This window comes from Cibotium barometz, chromosome 27, assembly GCF_041138505.1.
Source record: "Cibotium barometz isolate CiBa-2024 chromosome 27, ASM4113850v1, whole genome shotgun sequence".
Taxonomy (NCBI): domain Eukaryota; kingdom Viridiplantae; phylum Streptophyta; class Polypodiopsida; order Cyatheales; family Cibotiaceae; genus Cibotium; species Cibotium barometz.
Genome location: NC_141072.1, coordinates 20,152,569 through 20,169,928, shown reverse-complemented (window position 1 = coordinate 20,169,928; position 17,360 = coordinate 20,152,569). Strand labels below are relative to the sequence as shown.

The window sequence follows — 17,360 nt, the reverse complement described above, 5'->3', positions numbered from 1 at the left end:
AGGCCAGATGAATCTGAACTTACGAATAATTTTAAAAGAAAGAAGAGAATCACTAAAAACAAACAAATCAAAAATAGGAAAGCTAATATAGAACACCCGAGAAGAAATAATAATTTAAAAAAAAAAACTTACAAAACTAGACAAATACATAACTAAATCACACACACCCACATACGCGCGCACACAAATTCTTTATTGACCACTTCGGCATTCGAACACTTGTGCAAGAACTATTTTAAAAATATACTCAGTTTTGATGGTCTTCTTGACCGGCAAGAAGTGAGCTTGCTTGCTAAACTTGTCCACAATTGTCCAAATAGCATCATTACCATATTGCGTGCGTAGCAAGTCCATAATAAAATCCATTGTGATACTTTTCCATGGCTGCGTGGGAATAGGCAATGGCTGAAGCAACCCTAGTCCCTTTAGCCTTTCAAATTGCACCTTTTGACATGTGATCATGTGCCTCTATGTCCTTCGGCATATCTGGCTAGGCATTATGTCTCTATGTTCACCATATGGAGGAGCATGACACTCATACAAAATCTTTTACCTCATGTCGAACACCACACATATGCAATTATCTTTCATAAGATAACCTCTTTGATCACAAAGGAGGCATGTGCATGACCAGCCAAATCATCCCAAATAGTGGCAAAATCAGCATCTGTATGATACAAATCACACATGGCAGACAAGTCTCCATGAGAGGCAACCGCGATAGCTATTGCATTCGGCTTTCGTGACAATGCATCTGCCACTACATTCTTCTTTCCTAGAGTGTGTAAGATCGAAAAATGAAACAAAGAGAGAAAATTGACCATCCTCGTATGCTTCTTTGACAATTTAGCTTGGGTAAGAAAATACCTCAAACTCTGGTGATCTGTCTTCATAGTGAAATCAACCCCAAGAAGATAATGTTTCCATATGATTAGTGCATGAATTACTGCCAATGACTCTTTTTCATAAATACCAAGAGAGAGCGCTACGTCATGCAATCTACAACTCTCATAAGCCACAACATGTCCCTCTTGATTTAGAACAGCTCCTATGCAGTTCCCAAATGCATCACATTCCACACTGAATCGCTTTTGCAAACCCGACATGATCAATACTAGACCATGTGTAGTTGCATCTTTCAATTTGAGGCTCTCTCTACATCAGTCCATTTAAATATAGCCTTCTTTGTCAAGTCATGCAAAGGAGAAGCAATCCATGCAAAGTGCCGAATAAACCTATGGTAGTAAGAGCAAAGTCCAAGAAAACTACGAATCTCATGCACTCTCAATTCAAGGCAATCCCGAATCGCATCAATCTTTGCAAGATCCATCCGCACTCCGTGTTTGGACACAATATGTCCTAGATAGTGTATCTTTGACAAGAAGAGCTCACTCTTCTTTGCATTTATAAAGAGTTTATGTTTACAGAGTTCTTTAAAGACACCTAACTACTAAAGCGTGCTGAGCACCTCGCCGAGGAGTGGGAGGTGCAACATCTGTGGGGATGGGCATCATCACCGTTAATATTGATGCTAATTAACATACTTAAGAACATTGATGCTAATTAACATGAGATTAAGACAAATAGGAGAGAGAAGAAGAGAGAGATTAGTGTTCAAGTTTTCTTGTATTACTATGGTACAAAAAGGTGTCTTAATGCTTATACATGATGTAGGCCAATGGTCAGCCCGTAGGGGTGACCTAGCCCCTTCTACATGCTTCTTGTTGAAACTATATGATGAAATGCTCTACTAATGGCTTGACTTTGCTGAAAATGACTACATGCTTATATACTTTGATGGAACTGCAATCGGCCAGTAGACCATCCTGTCGGCCAGCTTTGGTGGACAAAAAAACTGCTATTTTCTTCACTTAAATGCTGCGCTTCAATGCTGTCCACACCTACTGTTTGGCCATAATGATGTTGCTGCTGACCAGCTACTGGGTCCCTTTCTGGCTGCCGACAACAGGCTGAAGCCCCACTGTAGGCTGCCGACAAGGTTCCCAACCCCATGCTGATGATGGTCATGCTAACACTCCTTCTAATAATGCTGCTGAAGATGATGCTTCTGATGATCTTAATGATGTCTTATCTGATACTTAATTAGGGATTACTGATGTTCATGCCAAGGATTAGCCATGGCATGGGCGTGCACGTGACAAGTGGAGGTGCAACATCTGCAGGACGGACGTCATCACCGTTAACAAAACCCCACATATCCTTGACCACTAGTATATTAAAACTCTCAAGGGAGTAGTTGTGCTGCTATCAAGCTTGTCCTCTTGAGACAATACCCCAAATACATGCCCTCCATTTTGTGCAATTACTTCACGTGTTCGGGCAACAATACACAGAATGCCTTTACTACCTTTACCAAATTTCCCTTGGGAACCACACACAATTGCAAACTGCCTTTTGACAGCAGTTGACTCCAGAAAAGTCGAGTAGGAGAGAAATTGACAAGTAATTTTGTTACCTCAAAGGTTGAATGCCCCAATTTGTGCTGAAATTGCAAAAAGCACAAAATTTGCAAAAATGTACAAGTATCGTAGGTACAATTGGTACAGATTATACAAGTACAATCGCATACAAAGAAATGAAATGAAACGATATATTAACGTCCTTAGAGGCCATAATGGCCTATGAGACCAAAACTGAGAGTACATCTGAAGTTGGTGTTTCATCAAAGAGAACAACTAAATGAGACTAAAAAGTATAATAAACTGATTGTCTTACAGTTATAAGAATAGAATTGTAAGACTCTGAGATGATACTGAGTAGAAAATACTGGAAAATGCTAAAAAATACTGGAAAATGTATATCAGGTAGATCCATGTATGCTAATCAGTTGAAGTGTTGCCCTCTCCTTAGATCAAATATCTCCGCCATGGGGCTGTCTAGAATGGAGAGGTCGTAGAAGCGAGGTAGGCGCCTCCGATGCCGAGCAATAGTGGCTCTGGTCTGGCGATGGTGAGGATGCCGTGGTCGAGAGAGAGAGAGAAGAGTCCGACACAATATTGGGTCTCGAATACCCTCTGTAGGGTCCCCCACCACGAATGGTGTATTTGCTTTATTAGAATGATGTACAAATAACGCAAATCAAATCTGGTTCTTGACCTGCACTCTTTCACCTTTGCTGAGAGCTCCCCTTGGCTATCCTTGCCCTTGGAACACACAACCCCTTGTGAATAATGAGATATTCTGGCTTGGCTTTTTATAGCCCTTCTAGGTGCTGGTCGGCTGGCTCAAACAGCAGTCAGCCTGTTGGAAAATCCCACGACCAGGTCTTTTATGCATTTTATATCATGTGCTTTCACACTGTTTGCTGGCCGCCTTGCGCATGATGGCCAGGCTGCTAGCAGCCTAGGCCTGTGTTGGCTGCTGGGCAGCCTATATGCCTTGGCTGCCTACAGTCTTGGCTGCCCCATGGCCTAGCCGACTAGCTGGCATGTCTGCTGGCTGGCTGACAGCCTGCCAAGCCCTTCCATGGGCTGGCTGACAGGGCCACAGCCTCTCTTGGCTAGTGGCCAAAGGCCATTGGCCTCTTGGTCCCCTTGGGGTGGTCTAAGGCCTACCCCTTGTCCATTCAAGGGATACAATACCCCCTTCTGAGGTAGCCCTAAGGGCTGCCCCCCTTCTACATGCAACCTACACGCTTCCTATACACATGCCTAGTGTCCAGCTGCAAACCAAACACTCAAAAACACCTGACATCATTCTCGAATCCCGAGGGAGACTCACAGTACGGACTGGCACTGCATCATGTGCAGGACAATGCACACCAGACCAAAGACCATGTACGGGACTTGTACACCTAACTTTGGTTGCTTAGAATGGAACCCTGGCTAACTCGTCCTGAATTAGGGCTTACATGGGACCAATTTCCACTCCAGGTCTTGCACCTTGGTATCAGATATGTCCACGTGGCATCCAAGTGCGGGATGCACGTGACATGGGGGGTGAGCTAGCCTGCTACCTCATGTCACCATTTGGCTGCCCAAGTGGCTTTCCCCTATTTCAGCCAAAGTACGGGAGGCTAGGGAGCTTCTTGCCGCCGCTGTCACCATTTGGCCACCCAATTGGTCCACCCGTGCTTTCTTATCATGTATGTACATTGGACTGGTGTCCATGGCAGTTGTTTATGCCGGGGATTGATGCCACTGATGTGATACTGTAGACTCGGCTTTCCGTTGGGACTTGTGCCTCCGTGTACATGCCCGGAAATGAGAGCCCACTTCCGTAAAGGAAGCCCTTTCACAGGATACTTGGAGGAAAGCGTGTATGTAAAATCTGCGTTCCTTAATGGTGACCTGCAGGAGGAGGTGTATGTTGAGCAGCCTCCAGGCTTTATTGTTTCAGGATCTGAAGGGACGATTTACAGGTTACGTAAGGCCTTGCATGGTCTTAAGCAGGCTCCCAGGGCTTGGAATCAGAAGATTGATTCCTTCTTTGTTCGGACTGGATTTCAGAGATCGGTTGCAGATTCGAACCTGTATCTCTTTCGGGAGCGCGGCATTGTCACGATTATCATCCTTTATGTGGATGATCTCATTCTCATTGGCGGTCATGTGGAGCACATTGGAGTGACGAAGGCTGCCTTGTCAAAGGAGTTTGAGATGACCGACTTAGGCTTGCTACACTTCTTTTTGGGATTGGAGATCTGGCAGACCCAGAGGGGGTTTTTCGTCTCTCTGCAGCGGTATGTTCATGAGTTGCTTGAGGCCTTTGGGATGGAGAACTGCAAGCCTATTACTTCGCCGATGGACCCGAACACAAGGTTAACCGTTACTGATCCTTATGAGCCAGTTGATACCTCGCAGTACCGGAAGTTGGTTGGTTCATTGATCTGGTTGCTAAACACCAGATTGGACTTGAGCTTCTCCGTGGGGCTGTTAAGCTCTTTCATGCAGACGCCATTGAAGTCTCATTGGGACGCAGGATTGCGGATCTTGCGGTATCTGCAGAGTACGAAGGATCTAGGACTCTTTTACACAGGAGGGGATGGAGTCAGGCTCCAAGGTTGGAGTGACTCAGATTGGGGAGGAGATCCAGACACGAGGAGATCTACGTCAGGATACAATTTTACCCTCGGCTCAGGAGCAGTTTCTTGGAGCAGCAAGAGGCAGCCAACTATTGCCCTCTCTTCGAGAGAGGCAGAGTATCGGGCTGCTTGTGGTGCTGCTTGTGAGGTTGTGCGGCTGCGGAGGCTGCTAGGCGAGAAGGAGCCCACAGTCATCCAGTGCGATAACCAGAGTTGTATAGCTATTGCTTGGAACCCGGTCTTCCATGCCCGGACCAACAAGCACATAGAGATACAGTATCACCTTGTACATGAGAAGATCTTGGCTGGTGACATCTTGCTCCTTTATTATTCGACGGAGGACAATGCGGCGGACCTCTTCACGAAGTCTCTACCTCAGGCTACGCTCAGGCGGCACTCCAGCTCCCTTGGGTTGCTATCACAGCCAGGAGCTGAGAGGGGGTGTAAGAAGTCATCTCCTGTCTATTTTTATACACCAGGGCCTCTGTTGTGGGTGTGCCCCCCCTGTATATGTGTTTTATCATTTTTCCTCACTCCCCGTATTTTTTTCCCATCTTTTGGTGGTGTGGATGGATGCCAGATGTTGGCAGGAGCTTCTGGTGGCTGGCTGACTGTCCATTCAGCAGTCGTGTGGCTGGCCGACTGCCCAATTAGCAAGCGGGGAGTATTTACTGCTGGCCGACTTGCTTTATGCAATCGTGGAGGTGTTTACTACTGGCCGACTGCTTCATGCAATCGTGGAGAGCCACCAGTGCTGGCCGACTACATGCATGGGACATATAAATAGGCCCCATGCCCCCCACCACTTATTCATTCAGTTATTTGCGGGATCTTGTGTATAGAGAAGAGTTTACACACCTATTTCTCTGTGTTTCTTGTGCTGTCTATTTTCTGCACTCTACTTGCTCTTGTCAACCCAAGTTTGGTTATCATTTCCGCTGCATACTTTTACACAGCCAGTACAGTGGCTGGTACAACAGGTACAAGGGTTGGTACAACAAGTACAATGGCTAGAAATCATAATAAATGATTAAATACCCCTGCCTTCAGTATTTCTTCACGATGGAAGCCTCCAAAACAGTCCCCAACAGCCGGTATTCTTCATGAGCAGCCTTCAAGAGAGAGAGAAAGAGAGTAGCCATCATTAGGGACGCCTGTAACGGTGGTAGAGACTAGTGTGTAGCAAGAGAGCCTCCATTAATGAAGATAGAGGGCTCCAATTTATAGATTTGGGCCTCCCATGAGCTAAAATGGCAAGAGCAGGCTACAATGACAAGTGGAGAGCCACACAATAGCTGAAGTGACAAGTGTGAGGCCACTTGTCTCACTTTGATCCACTTTCTAACAAGTGTCAGGCCACTTGTCTCACTTTGGTCCACTTTCTTGCCACACGTCCCAATCTAAGAGATGGGTCCTTCCACAAACTTTATCTCTAAAAATATCCCAACTGGTAGACATTCTGTCAAAGGTACTTTGCCAACTCTTGGTATCTGCTCAATTCCAGATGTAATGACGCGAACAGAATTTCCATCGGAGTCCGGCCAAAAATAGCAACTCTCCTAAATTTTAGGAGTGTGGTCCTTTGTATTCTAGGATAATCCCCCATTCCCAAAGCTTGTACTTTCCAAATATTTAGACATCCTGGACTCCACAAGACCCCTTTCATACTGGGAAATTTCCAGGCTGGTGACAAACATGGCACCTCAAAGCCCAAGAAACCACATTATACTCCAGGGGAAGCTTTGTGAGGATTAGTGCAGCCAATTGAGCAGAGGACAAGGCAACACCCATTGCCAGTAATAAGTGGTCATGGATAACCTTGGCCGTCATAAGGAACGATTGCATAGAACTACCAGCAGGAAATACCAGAATGTGGAGTTGCCCTTGCAGAGTAATTGTCCTCATCGAGGAATCTCGAGCATAGAGATCCTCCAATTTGGATCAAACTTGATGTGCAGTGGCATGAGTTTGCACGGCCGGTGAGACCTCCTTCGCAATGGTCCGCACAAGCACTGAGTGCGCCTTTGAATCACGATCCTCCTAGTCTTTTAATTCTGGAAGGAATTCATCCTCCTGAACGTGGGTCCAGCGCCTTAGTTTTGAGGATGCTCGGGCTTCTTCTCATTGCCCTGAGTGCGCCTTTGAATCACGATCCTCCTAGTCTTGTAATTCTGGAAGGAATTCATCCTCCTGAAGGTGGGTCCAACGCCTCAGTTTTGAGGACGCTCGGGCTTCTTCTACAAACCCTTATGAATGTTGGGGTAAAGGCATTATGCCCACCCTTTATAGTGTGTACTAGCCCATAAGTTTTATAGTACATAGTACACTTAGTACTTTTAATGTACTAAGTGCACTATGTGTACTAGAGCAAATATACATGTGCGATAGGGGAGTCACACACTCATACCGTGAGTTGACTTATCCCCACATATGTCTCTCTCTCTCTCTCTCTCTCTCCCTTCTTCTCTCTGTGTGTGTCTCCCACATGAAACCCTAACTCTCTCCCTTCAACTGGTATCAGAGCCACGGTTGTGTCCGTGTGTGTGCGGGTGTGCGGAGTCGTCTTCATCGCGAAGAAGAAGCTCGGCTATGGAGCCTTGAGCTTGGCACGAGCAGAGGAGATTGCTTGGAGCTTTCTGGTGCTCAGCAAGGAGCACGTTCGCTGCAAGACAGTGAGAGGCGGCGGCAACAAACAAGGCTGGCCACAAGTCGTAACAAAACGAGTGCAGAGGCTCAGTCCGTTTCGACGGTACTGCCGCTGCCCACCACTCTCTGCCCGCTAGCTTGCACAAGTGCACAGAGTCCGCACATTCGAACGGAAAGCATCAGCGTGTCGCCCACGAGGAGAGCTATGCACCAACGCCAACATCGCGTGCATACGCCTGCTTCTCGGGAGATTCACCCGCAAGCTTCTACGGGAGTTTCGAGCCTGGAGAAAAAGCGCAAGAAGTCAACGCAAGCAGGTGTGTGCTGGTTCTCGTGTGCTGGGCGCAGTCTGTGTGCGTAGTGGCCAGCGCTACAACCGCTCAGCGCCTAGTGGCCATCGCTACAACCACTCGCATCCAGCTGCACACCTCGAAGCCATCCAGTGGCTTCATCATGTCAACCTAGTCCTCTGCGCCACAAGGTAACAGAGGGTAAAGACGCGAGGTACCGCCCACCTGCATCCGTAAATGCATAGTCAGCAAATACGAAGCCCTCCCTCTTTTCTGCAACAGAAATCAGAAATTGTACGAGGTATTTGCTTCGATTTTGGGATTTTGCATGTCCATTATCATCAATTGAGCAGGTACAGGTCCGGCAAAATTGGCAACATTGGGTGACATTGGTCACATTCCGGGTCAATTTGCAGGAAATTGGGTGTCAACATTTGGGGCTTTTGATGTAATTGTGCCATTGGGCATTCATACATGTTGTATGATGTGAGCAATCTCACATTCGGGGCAAAATTGCAAGAAATTGGAGTGCAAATCAAAGGGCTTTTGTGCCAATTGGGTTGATTTGCATGCAGGGACTGGCATTTGATGCTTTGGGCAATGTGTTGATGCCTGTCAAGCACTCAATGTGTCAGTAAATCAAGGGGTCTTTATGTATTGGATGTATATGTGGCCAGGGGGGAGCATTGTGGAATCAAGGGATGCCTTCATGTGCATTAATGTACCATTCATGATCAGAAATTGATCTTGAATCAAGGGGCTTTTTCAAGATTTTGTGCTTGTTGAGCTTGGCAAAGCAGCAGAGAAGACTTTTATGCCTTGAACCCTCAGTAATCCACTTGCAGTCAAGGGGCTTTTGCTCAATTTCTGTCCGGGACTGTTGTATGCAGTGGTGGGGACTGTCAAGGTCTGATTTTCACTCATTTGGACAGCCAAGAGAGCATTTATTGCTACTGTACTTGCTGGTACAGATTTGGTACAACTTTGTACAAGTTTTGGCATGGCTGTACATTGATTTGAGTGAGGAAAAAGCTCATTTTCAGTTGTTGTACTTGCCGGTACAGATTTGGTACATCATTGGTGAGCACTTAGTACTGTTGTACAGTACTTTGGAAGGGGAACAGAGCACATTTAAGGTGCTGTCATAAATCTGCAGCAACCAGATTTTGGTGATTTTATCACATTCAGTGGGAGGAAAGTTGCATTCGTGCTTCCGCAGTGGGAGATAAACTTTGGGAGAACAACTGTGAGCACTTTGTGTGCTTTTGGTGCAGTGTTTGCACATCTTACAGGGAGTCAGGCATTGACAAAGGTTGCATATTGCTATGGGAACCACAGGTGAGAGCTCTTCATTGCTTCACATCAAGAAGCTTGAAGGCTCACATAATTATGACATTTGGCAAACCCAGTGCTATAATGTGTTGCTCCAGAAGAAGCAGCACAAGCCCATCAAAGAAAGGGGTGTAATGCCCGCTTCTCTTACTGCTGAAGAATGGGAAGATATGGATGAGCTGGCAAGATCCACCATCATGTTGTCTGTGTCAGACACTTTACTTTTCAGCATACGTGAAGAGAAGACAGCTTGGGGAATGTGGCAAAGATTGCAGGACTTGTATGCCCAGCAAAGTGCCTCAAGCAAAGTGTATTGGTTGAAGAAAGTCATAAGTCTTCAAATGAAGGAAGGGGCATCTATGACAGCCCATCTAAATGAGTTTAATGGTGTTGTCAGCCAGGTCATCAATCAAAAGTTGGCAATGGACGATGAGTTCAAAGCCACCTTTCTCTTATGCACTTTGCCAGAGAGTTGGGACACATTCAGGACAGCCACTAGCAATTCAAATGCTATGCTGTCATATGCAGATGTGGAGGGTGCTCTCCTTCAAGAGGAGATGAACAGGAAGAACAACTCTGTTGGAAAGTCCAATGCAATGAATGCACGTGTGAGATCCTAGCAAAGGGGTAAAAGCCAAGAATGGGGAAGGAGCAAGTCCTGCTCCAAAAAGGACTTGGAATGCCATTATTGTGGCAAGAAGGGACATATCAAAAAGCAATGCTACAAATGGAAGAATGATCAAAAGGAAAAGGGCAAAAGTGGAGTCAAGATTGAAGAAGTCAATGTGTCACATGCAGGTGACAGTGAGGATGAAGTCCTATTCACGTCTTCACTTGATGCCCATTCACTCCTTGCAGGAGATGGTCATGGTATGTACTCATGGATCATTGATTCAGGTGCCTCCTTTCATGTCACAGGTTGCAGAGACTTGTTTGTCAAGTATACTGCTGGCAATGAAGGAGTAGTTTATTTGGGTGACAACCATGCATGCCAGATTCTTGGCAGAGGTGATGTAAGGCTTGTGTTTTCAGATGGCTCACAGCTTATACTCCATGATGTCAGGCATGTGCCTGAGATCAAGAAGAACCTGCTTTCTACTGGATAGCTTGATGATGCTGATTATGCTACCACATTTGGTCGTGGAAAGTGGAAGATTAGTAAGGGCTCACTGGTTGTTGCCAGAGGCTCTAAGGTGGACACTCTTTACTTCATGCATGCTGGTGTTTGTCACCATGTTAATGTAAATGCAACCGAGCTGCCGGAAATCTCTATGTGGCATAGCCTGTTGGGACACATGAGTGTCAAAGGAATGGAGCAATTGTCTCGTTTTGGTTACTTGCCTTCTCTAAAGTTCTCAAGTTTTCAGTTTTGTGAGCATTGTATATATGGCAGGCAACTCCAGTGCCCCCACAAGAAAGCTCTTGGATAGAAAGATGCTCAGTTAGAGCTTGTGCATACAGATGTATGTGAGATGCCTCAGCTTTCTTTGGGAGGGGCAAAATATTGTGTGTCTTGCCACACGCAAGGTGTGGGTTTATCCTCTTCGTTTGAAGAGTGATACATTCTCAGTGTTTGAGAAGTTTGTTGCTCATGTTGAGAATCAAACTGGCAAAACATTGAAGGCTTTGCGTTCCGACAATGGTGGAGTATATGTCCAAACAGTTTCAGGACTTTTGTGATGCTAAAGGCATCAAGAGGGAGCTCTCTACTCCTTATGATCCTCCACAAAACGGGATAGCAGAGAGGATGAACAGGACCATTCAGGAGAAGGTCCGTTCTATGTTGTCACATGCTGCGTTACCTCATGGTTTTTGGGCTGAAGCTGTTATGACAGCCGTTCATCTTATAAACAGGTCACCTAACACGAGGCTTGGTGGGAAAGTGCCAGAGGAAGTATGGACAGGGAAGCCTCCGTCCTACAAGCACTTGAGAGTGTTTGGTGCATTGCGTACGTGCACATACGCAAGGAAATACGCACCAAACTTGATCCTAAGTCTCACAAATGCATATTCCTAGGATATGGTGACAGAGGTGAAATGGGGTATAGACTTTGGGATCCAATGAATAGAAAGATTATATGTAGCAATGATGTCATTTTTGATGAAACATGCATGTATAAGGAGCCTGCAAGGCAACAGGAGCCTGGCAGAGTCATCTTTGATGATGATGGACATCATGGACAACAACCAAGGGCTGTAAATCAGCCATTACAGCAACAAAACCAGCCCTTAAATGGTGCTGAAAATGGTCCAAATGGATAGCCAGAGATGGCAGAAGATATCCTTATGGATATCCCACAGTTAGAGGAGATACCGGGCATGATCTTTCAACCTTATGGCATGGAACAGGAGCCACCAATAGGTGATATGCAGGCTGGACAGCAACCTGCAAATGATGATCATTGGGTACGGAGGTCCACAAGACCTCCAGACCCCCTGACAGGTTTGTTCCAGGGGTTGACTACTTGATGCTCACTGACTGTGGGGAGCCCTCACGTTATAAGGAGGCTTTACAGAGGGCAGACAAGGCTCTTTGGGAGCGTGCTATGAAGTCAGAGATGGATTCTCTGCACAAAAATGGAACATGGAAGTTGGTGCATTTGCCTACAGGCAAGAAGGTTTTGCCATGCAAGTGGGTTTATGGGCTCAAAGTTGCACCTGATGCAAAGCCAAGATACAAAGCCAGGTTAGTGGCTAAGTGCTTCAAGCAAGAATATGGTGTGGACTTTGATGAGATCTTCTCTCCAGTGGTCAAAATGACCACACTTAGAGCTGTATTAGCTTTGGTTGCTCATGATGATCTGGATTTGATTCAGATGGATGTGAAGACTGCTTTTCTTCACGGTGATCTCCATGAGGAGATATATATGCAACAGCCAGAGGGTTATGCAATGAATGGTTAGGAGAAGCTTGTATGCAAGCTGAAAAAGAGTCTTTATAAGCTCAAGCAGGCACCAAGGGAATGGTATCATAAATTTGATACATTCATGAAATCCCAGGATTTCAGGAGGAGTGACATAGATCACTGCTTATACACCAAGAAAGCTTTGGATGGCAGTCTACTGATCCTCATCTTGTATGTTGATGATATGTTGATTGCCGGGAAATCTCGTAAAGAGATGGATGCCTTGAAGAAGAGGCTGCATCAGACCTTTGATATAAAGGATTTGGGTGATGCAAATCACATTTTGGGTATGCGGATACCTCGGGACAGAAATCAGCATGTGTTGTATTTGTCTCAGAAGGAATACATTGGCAAAGTTTTGCAGAGGTTCAATATGGACGGGGGGAAGAAGACTAGTACTCCTTTGCCTCCATATGTGAAACTCGGTGCTATGGACAGCCCACAGTCAGATAGTGGCAGGGCTGATATGGCCAAGATTCCGTATGCTTCAGCTTGTGGCAGTCTCATGTATGCCATGGTTGCTACCAGGCCGGACATTGCATTTGCAGTGGGAGTAGTTTCTAGATACATGGCCAACCCTGGCAAGAAGCATTGGGAAGCAGTGAAAGATGTCATGAGATATCTGAAGGGCACACAGGATATGTGCATTTGCTTTGGCAAACAGGATGCATTAGTGCATGGTTACACGGATTCGGATTATGCCGGTCATCCAGATAACCGGAAGTCTACTACCGGTTATGTGTTTACATTCATAGGAGGTGCTGTGTCATGGATATCCAGGATGCAGAAGTGCACTGCCTTATCTACTACAGAGGCCGAGTATATTGCAGCCACAGAGGCTTGCAAGGAGGCATTATGGCTATCTCGGTTAGTGGTTGATTTGGGATATACAGGGGATGTTCCATTGTTGCATTGTGACAGTCAGAGTGCCATCCAGTTGGCAAAGAACCCTGTCTTTCATGCAAAGACGAAGCATGTGGATGTGAAGTATCACTTCATCAGAGAGGTGATAGAGAACAAGCAAATTCAGCTTGTCAAGATTCATACGGATGACAACCCGGCTGATCTGTTGACAAAGAGTTTGCCTCCAGAGCAGTTTGCTCATTGCAGACACTTGATGGGCATTGGATGAGGCCAATTTCAGCCTTGATATAGCCTTGTATATTATCATGTACATGCTGATTTTTCTTTTCCTTCATTTAAGGGCACTTTGCCTTTAAGTGGGAGGTTGTTGGGGTAAAGGCATTATGCCCACCCTTTATAGTGTGTACTAGCCCATAAGTTTTATAGTACATACTTTTAATGTACTAAGTGCACTATGTGTACTAGAGCAAATATACATGTGTGATACTCAAACGTTCAGTACCCATGACTCATATGCCATGGGTTACATACTATAAGCAATCAATGAAATTTCAAAAGTTAAAAGACAATTTACTATCTAGAGAAGCCAAAAAATAATAGTTCTAGTCACTAGTGTCACTATCACTGCACATTGTCGAGTGCTCAATGATCAATCCACATCATCACCATCACATGATGAAGAAGATGAAGATTCAAGATCTCTATCTGTCAATATGTTTCCTTCGTTGTCATACTCTCAGCTCTCGCTCTACAATGGCTGTGATCGTAGCGGTTGGCACCACACCATCATCATCTCTCGTTGCAATCTCTTTATTAATGAGAGGAATGGCTACGTTCGCACTTTGCATAAGTTGGCTAAAATCGGCGACAACGGCCGGCCTAGGGTTTTTTTTAAACCCAAAATGTTTTTAAAAACTGCCACGTACTTGCCAATAAGGTGATAGCTCAACGGGTGAAGGTGTTTGCCTAGGACCAAGAGGTCTTGGGTTCAAAACCCCCCTTGGTGCTTCCTCGGTCGCATCGCCTACGGGTGGATAAATAAGTGGCTACAGGCGGGCGCCTGCGGGCAATGAAAAATCGGTAACTGGGGGAGGATCTTGGGCCAAAGGCCTTTTTTTTTTTTTTTTTTTTGGGGGGGGGGGGAGGCTGCCACGTACATATCCATACTGTACGGTGCAGTCCCATACCGTACACTAAAATGTACCTTATCATAAGGTACGTACGTATGGATGCAACCTTGACTAACTCAGTGACACTTGGACATAATCATACAGTTTATGGTCAGTTTTGGGCATGCCTAAGCATGTGGAAACGATGGAAATGGCTGATGTCTATGCAATGGAAATGGCGTGAAACTAGAAAATGCAAAAGGTTAATGAGGGAAAAAGTTAAGAGACAGATGAAAGGTGGGGTAGATCATAGTTTGGAGAAGATGGCGAGGATATACAACTTACAAGTTTTTTTTTTTTTTTGGGGGGGGGGGAGGAAAATCTTAAGGAGAAGCTTGTGGAATGGGAAATAGAAACGGAGGAAACAATTAGAGAGAAAAGGCGTTTTGGCATTTTTGGCTGGGAAATGACCATTCTTGTGTCTATGGTCCAAGAGTTTGCCAATCTTGCTTGGGGGGAAGAGGTTTTGTTGAGGCTTTGCCTCCCGTCTGCATCTGGTTGATGGGGCAGGCCGGGATGCTCTAGTGCAAGGCCTTGATGCTGGGTGGGCTTCTTTGGTATGGAGCCGTTGTGCTGTGGCTGTTGTGGCCACCCTCTGTTAGCACAGTGTTGGGGGCTGGACCGTGCAATGTCTCCTTTGGTGACATTTGAAACACTGGCTGGGGAACTCAATTTTTTGTGTAATGAGAGCCATCAGATGAGGAATTGGAGATTTGATGTGGGAGGTTTTCAGGTGAGGGGATGATCAGTCAAAAGAATGGGAGGCCTACAGCCTGGGCCATGGCAGCTCCCATTGTCCGTGGGTTCTCTATGATTTGTTCAAGGTTCCACCAATCGCCAGGAGAAGCTTTTATTACTCTTAGTCACTGGAAAGCCGACTAACTGGCAAGCAGGTGTAAGTTTGCTGTGAAGCCACAGTTCCATATGGCGAATTGCATTACTCTGCCTGCAAGAGTGGCCGAGTCAAACTCAATCCGAATGTATCTATTGTTGAGGAATTGGATGTTGGAGAGCCGGCGGTGCAATCAGTGGGATATCTCGGATCAATCCTCTGGCGGGTCGGCGAACCTACTAATAAGAGTGGTAGCCTGCGGGAATGGGCAATTGAGAATGGCAGGAGCTGGAGGTCTGCTTGTGCTTGTGGGAATGGGCAATTGAGAATGACAGGAGCTGGTCGTCTGCTTGTGGAAATGGGCAATAGAGGGCGGCTTCGTTCAAAAAAAGATGGAAGTGGCTGCCATGGATTCCTCGCCCTGTTTTTTTTGTGTTGGGGAGGGGGGGGGGTTGGCCTATTCTGAAAAGAGGATGTAAATCCACGTGAGCAGGATGGGGCAAAAGAACAAGGGTGGGCAGAGCAAAGAGAGCAGGGCCCACTTTTTTTTTGGGGGGGGGGGCGGGGGAGCGTGGAGGCAGGGGAATGTGCACGGGTTTAATGTCATGCATCTTTTGCCCTTGTAGTGTAATCGATACCCTAGATGGAATTGTATCCTTGAATTCTTAGAAAACCTTGAATATGTGGCCACAGGCTTTATCAAAAGATAGGTCGGTCAGGCAGTCTTCACTTCTTGTGAGGAAAGCTTAGACTATTCATCACATGAATTGCGTTTTCTTTTGCTCTTGGTTTCTTGTTTTGACAATAAGGATCGATCTTTGTGATTGGTCTATTATCCATCAAATCATAGATTGCTAAGGTGGCTATGAATTGATATGAATCTGCTTGAGGACAGGTGTACGAGACATCTATAATTTAGCTGTGGCTGGTGGGCTTAGCTTTGGTGCACTTCATGTCTTTTCAGTGGAAAACCTTGTAGCAACATCAAAAAAGCAAGTAAGAGTTTTGCAAGAACTTTGACATTTAATAAGTGTTCTATTTGTATGGTAATGGATTGAATTTTCTTCCATTTTGCTCCAGCCAAGGTTTATCGGACGGTTGCCGCTGATGGTTGCAGGTGAATGTCAAGCGTTTTGCAAATAACTTTCTTTTCTCGTTGATAATAAGGTGTTACTGACTGACTCTATGTTGCAGTTGGTGCGGCCATAGGTGGTTTTGCTCATGCTGCTGAATTTGCTTTTTTTGACACTTCCACCATCTTTCGGAAGAAAGTGTTCAAATTGGGAAATCTACCTGAAGAGAGCAGTGAAGGAAGCACAGATCAAGTTGGTTTGGATTCTAATGCTACTAAGAAAAGCAGCACTGGTGAGAAGCCTGTGAAGAGTACATAGGTGTCACACTCATAGGTGTTGATGCATTGAGGTATAGAATGGAGGCTCAGGGTATTAAGGGGGGTCAATATTTGATCTTATGAGGCGGCGGAGTGCTTCGTTCTGAAGCTGCATGTGTTTTCTAACTGCTTATTTGAACTGTGATCACACTTTGTAAGGGCTTAGTGTGGTGCAGGAAGCGAGCTACTACCGGCCATGTTTTGACTGGTTAGTTCTATTTAAAAGCCATCTTAAGAAAAGGACATAGTGATTGTGCTGGCTGTCGTTTGCCGAGTGTATTGATGAGGACGGGTCTATTTGGTTAGAAGCTATTGATCTCTAAAAACTGATATGAAAGAACAGATAGTGCCATGTAGTTTGTAGTGGATCAGAATCTAAGCACACCCTGATTTCCAATTATGGCAACATTTTTACGAACAGCTCCGCTGCTTTCATTTCCTCGAACCATGAAGAAGGGGGGTTTGCTTCTCCAAGGCAAACCTCGGCACACATTAGTGGTTAAGCTCTGTGATTGTGTGGGCTCTGAAACTCTGTCAGCAAGAGCCCTTTCCTATGATTCCCTCTCCTTTGGGCATGTAATCCCAACATATATAAGCTGACTTAGGAGTTTCTAAAGTTACAGTGAAATTTGAGAATAGAAGAACCTACTTTGCAGTTTTTCTCAGTTTTTAATGATATTTTGACTTAGACCAACTGTTCAGGTTTAAGGAGGTGTGTAGTCCTTCCCTTTCATTATTTTCTACATCAGAATTGAGCATTAAGATGCTTACCATCACAAGGCATTTGCAGTATGCAAGATTTTTCAAGGACAATCATCAAATTTGTTGCAACCATGGGTTTTCCATCTTGCTGTCGACAGTTATCACTTTTTTGACTAGATAGGTTTTTAT

At 45.5% G+C, this 17,360-nt stretch overlaps 1 protein-coding gene across 3 annotated transcripts in view; it reads left to right on the top strand.

Annotated features, from left to right (window-relative positions):
- The window catches only part of LOC147623154 (uncharacterized), a 45,308-nt gene extending 28,181 nt beyond the window's left edge, over window positions 1-17,127 (top strand). For all 3 annotated transcript variants that reach the window (XM_086821219.1, XM_086821220.1, XM_086821221.1), the window contains exons 3-5: window positions 15,975-16,075; window positions 16,160-16,196; window positions 16,274-17,127. In XM_086821219.1, coding sequence (XP_086677345.1) covers window positions 15,975-16,075; window positions 16,160-16,196; window positions 16,274-16,470 — 335 coding nt within the window. In that variant the 3' untranslated portion in view covers window positions 16,471-17,127. The remainder of the gene's footprint in view (window positions 1-15,974; window positions 16,076-16,159; window positions 16,197-16,273) is intronic.
- The last annotated feature ends 233 nt before the right edge of the window (window positions 17,128-17,360 follow it).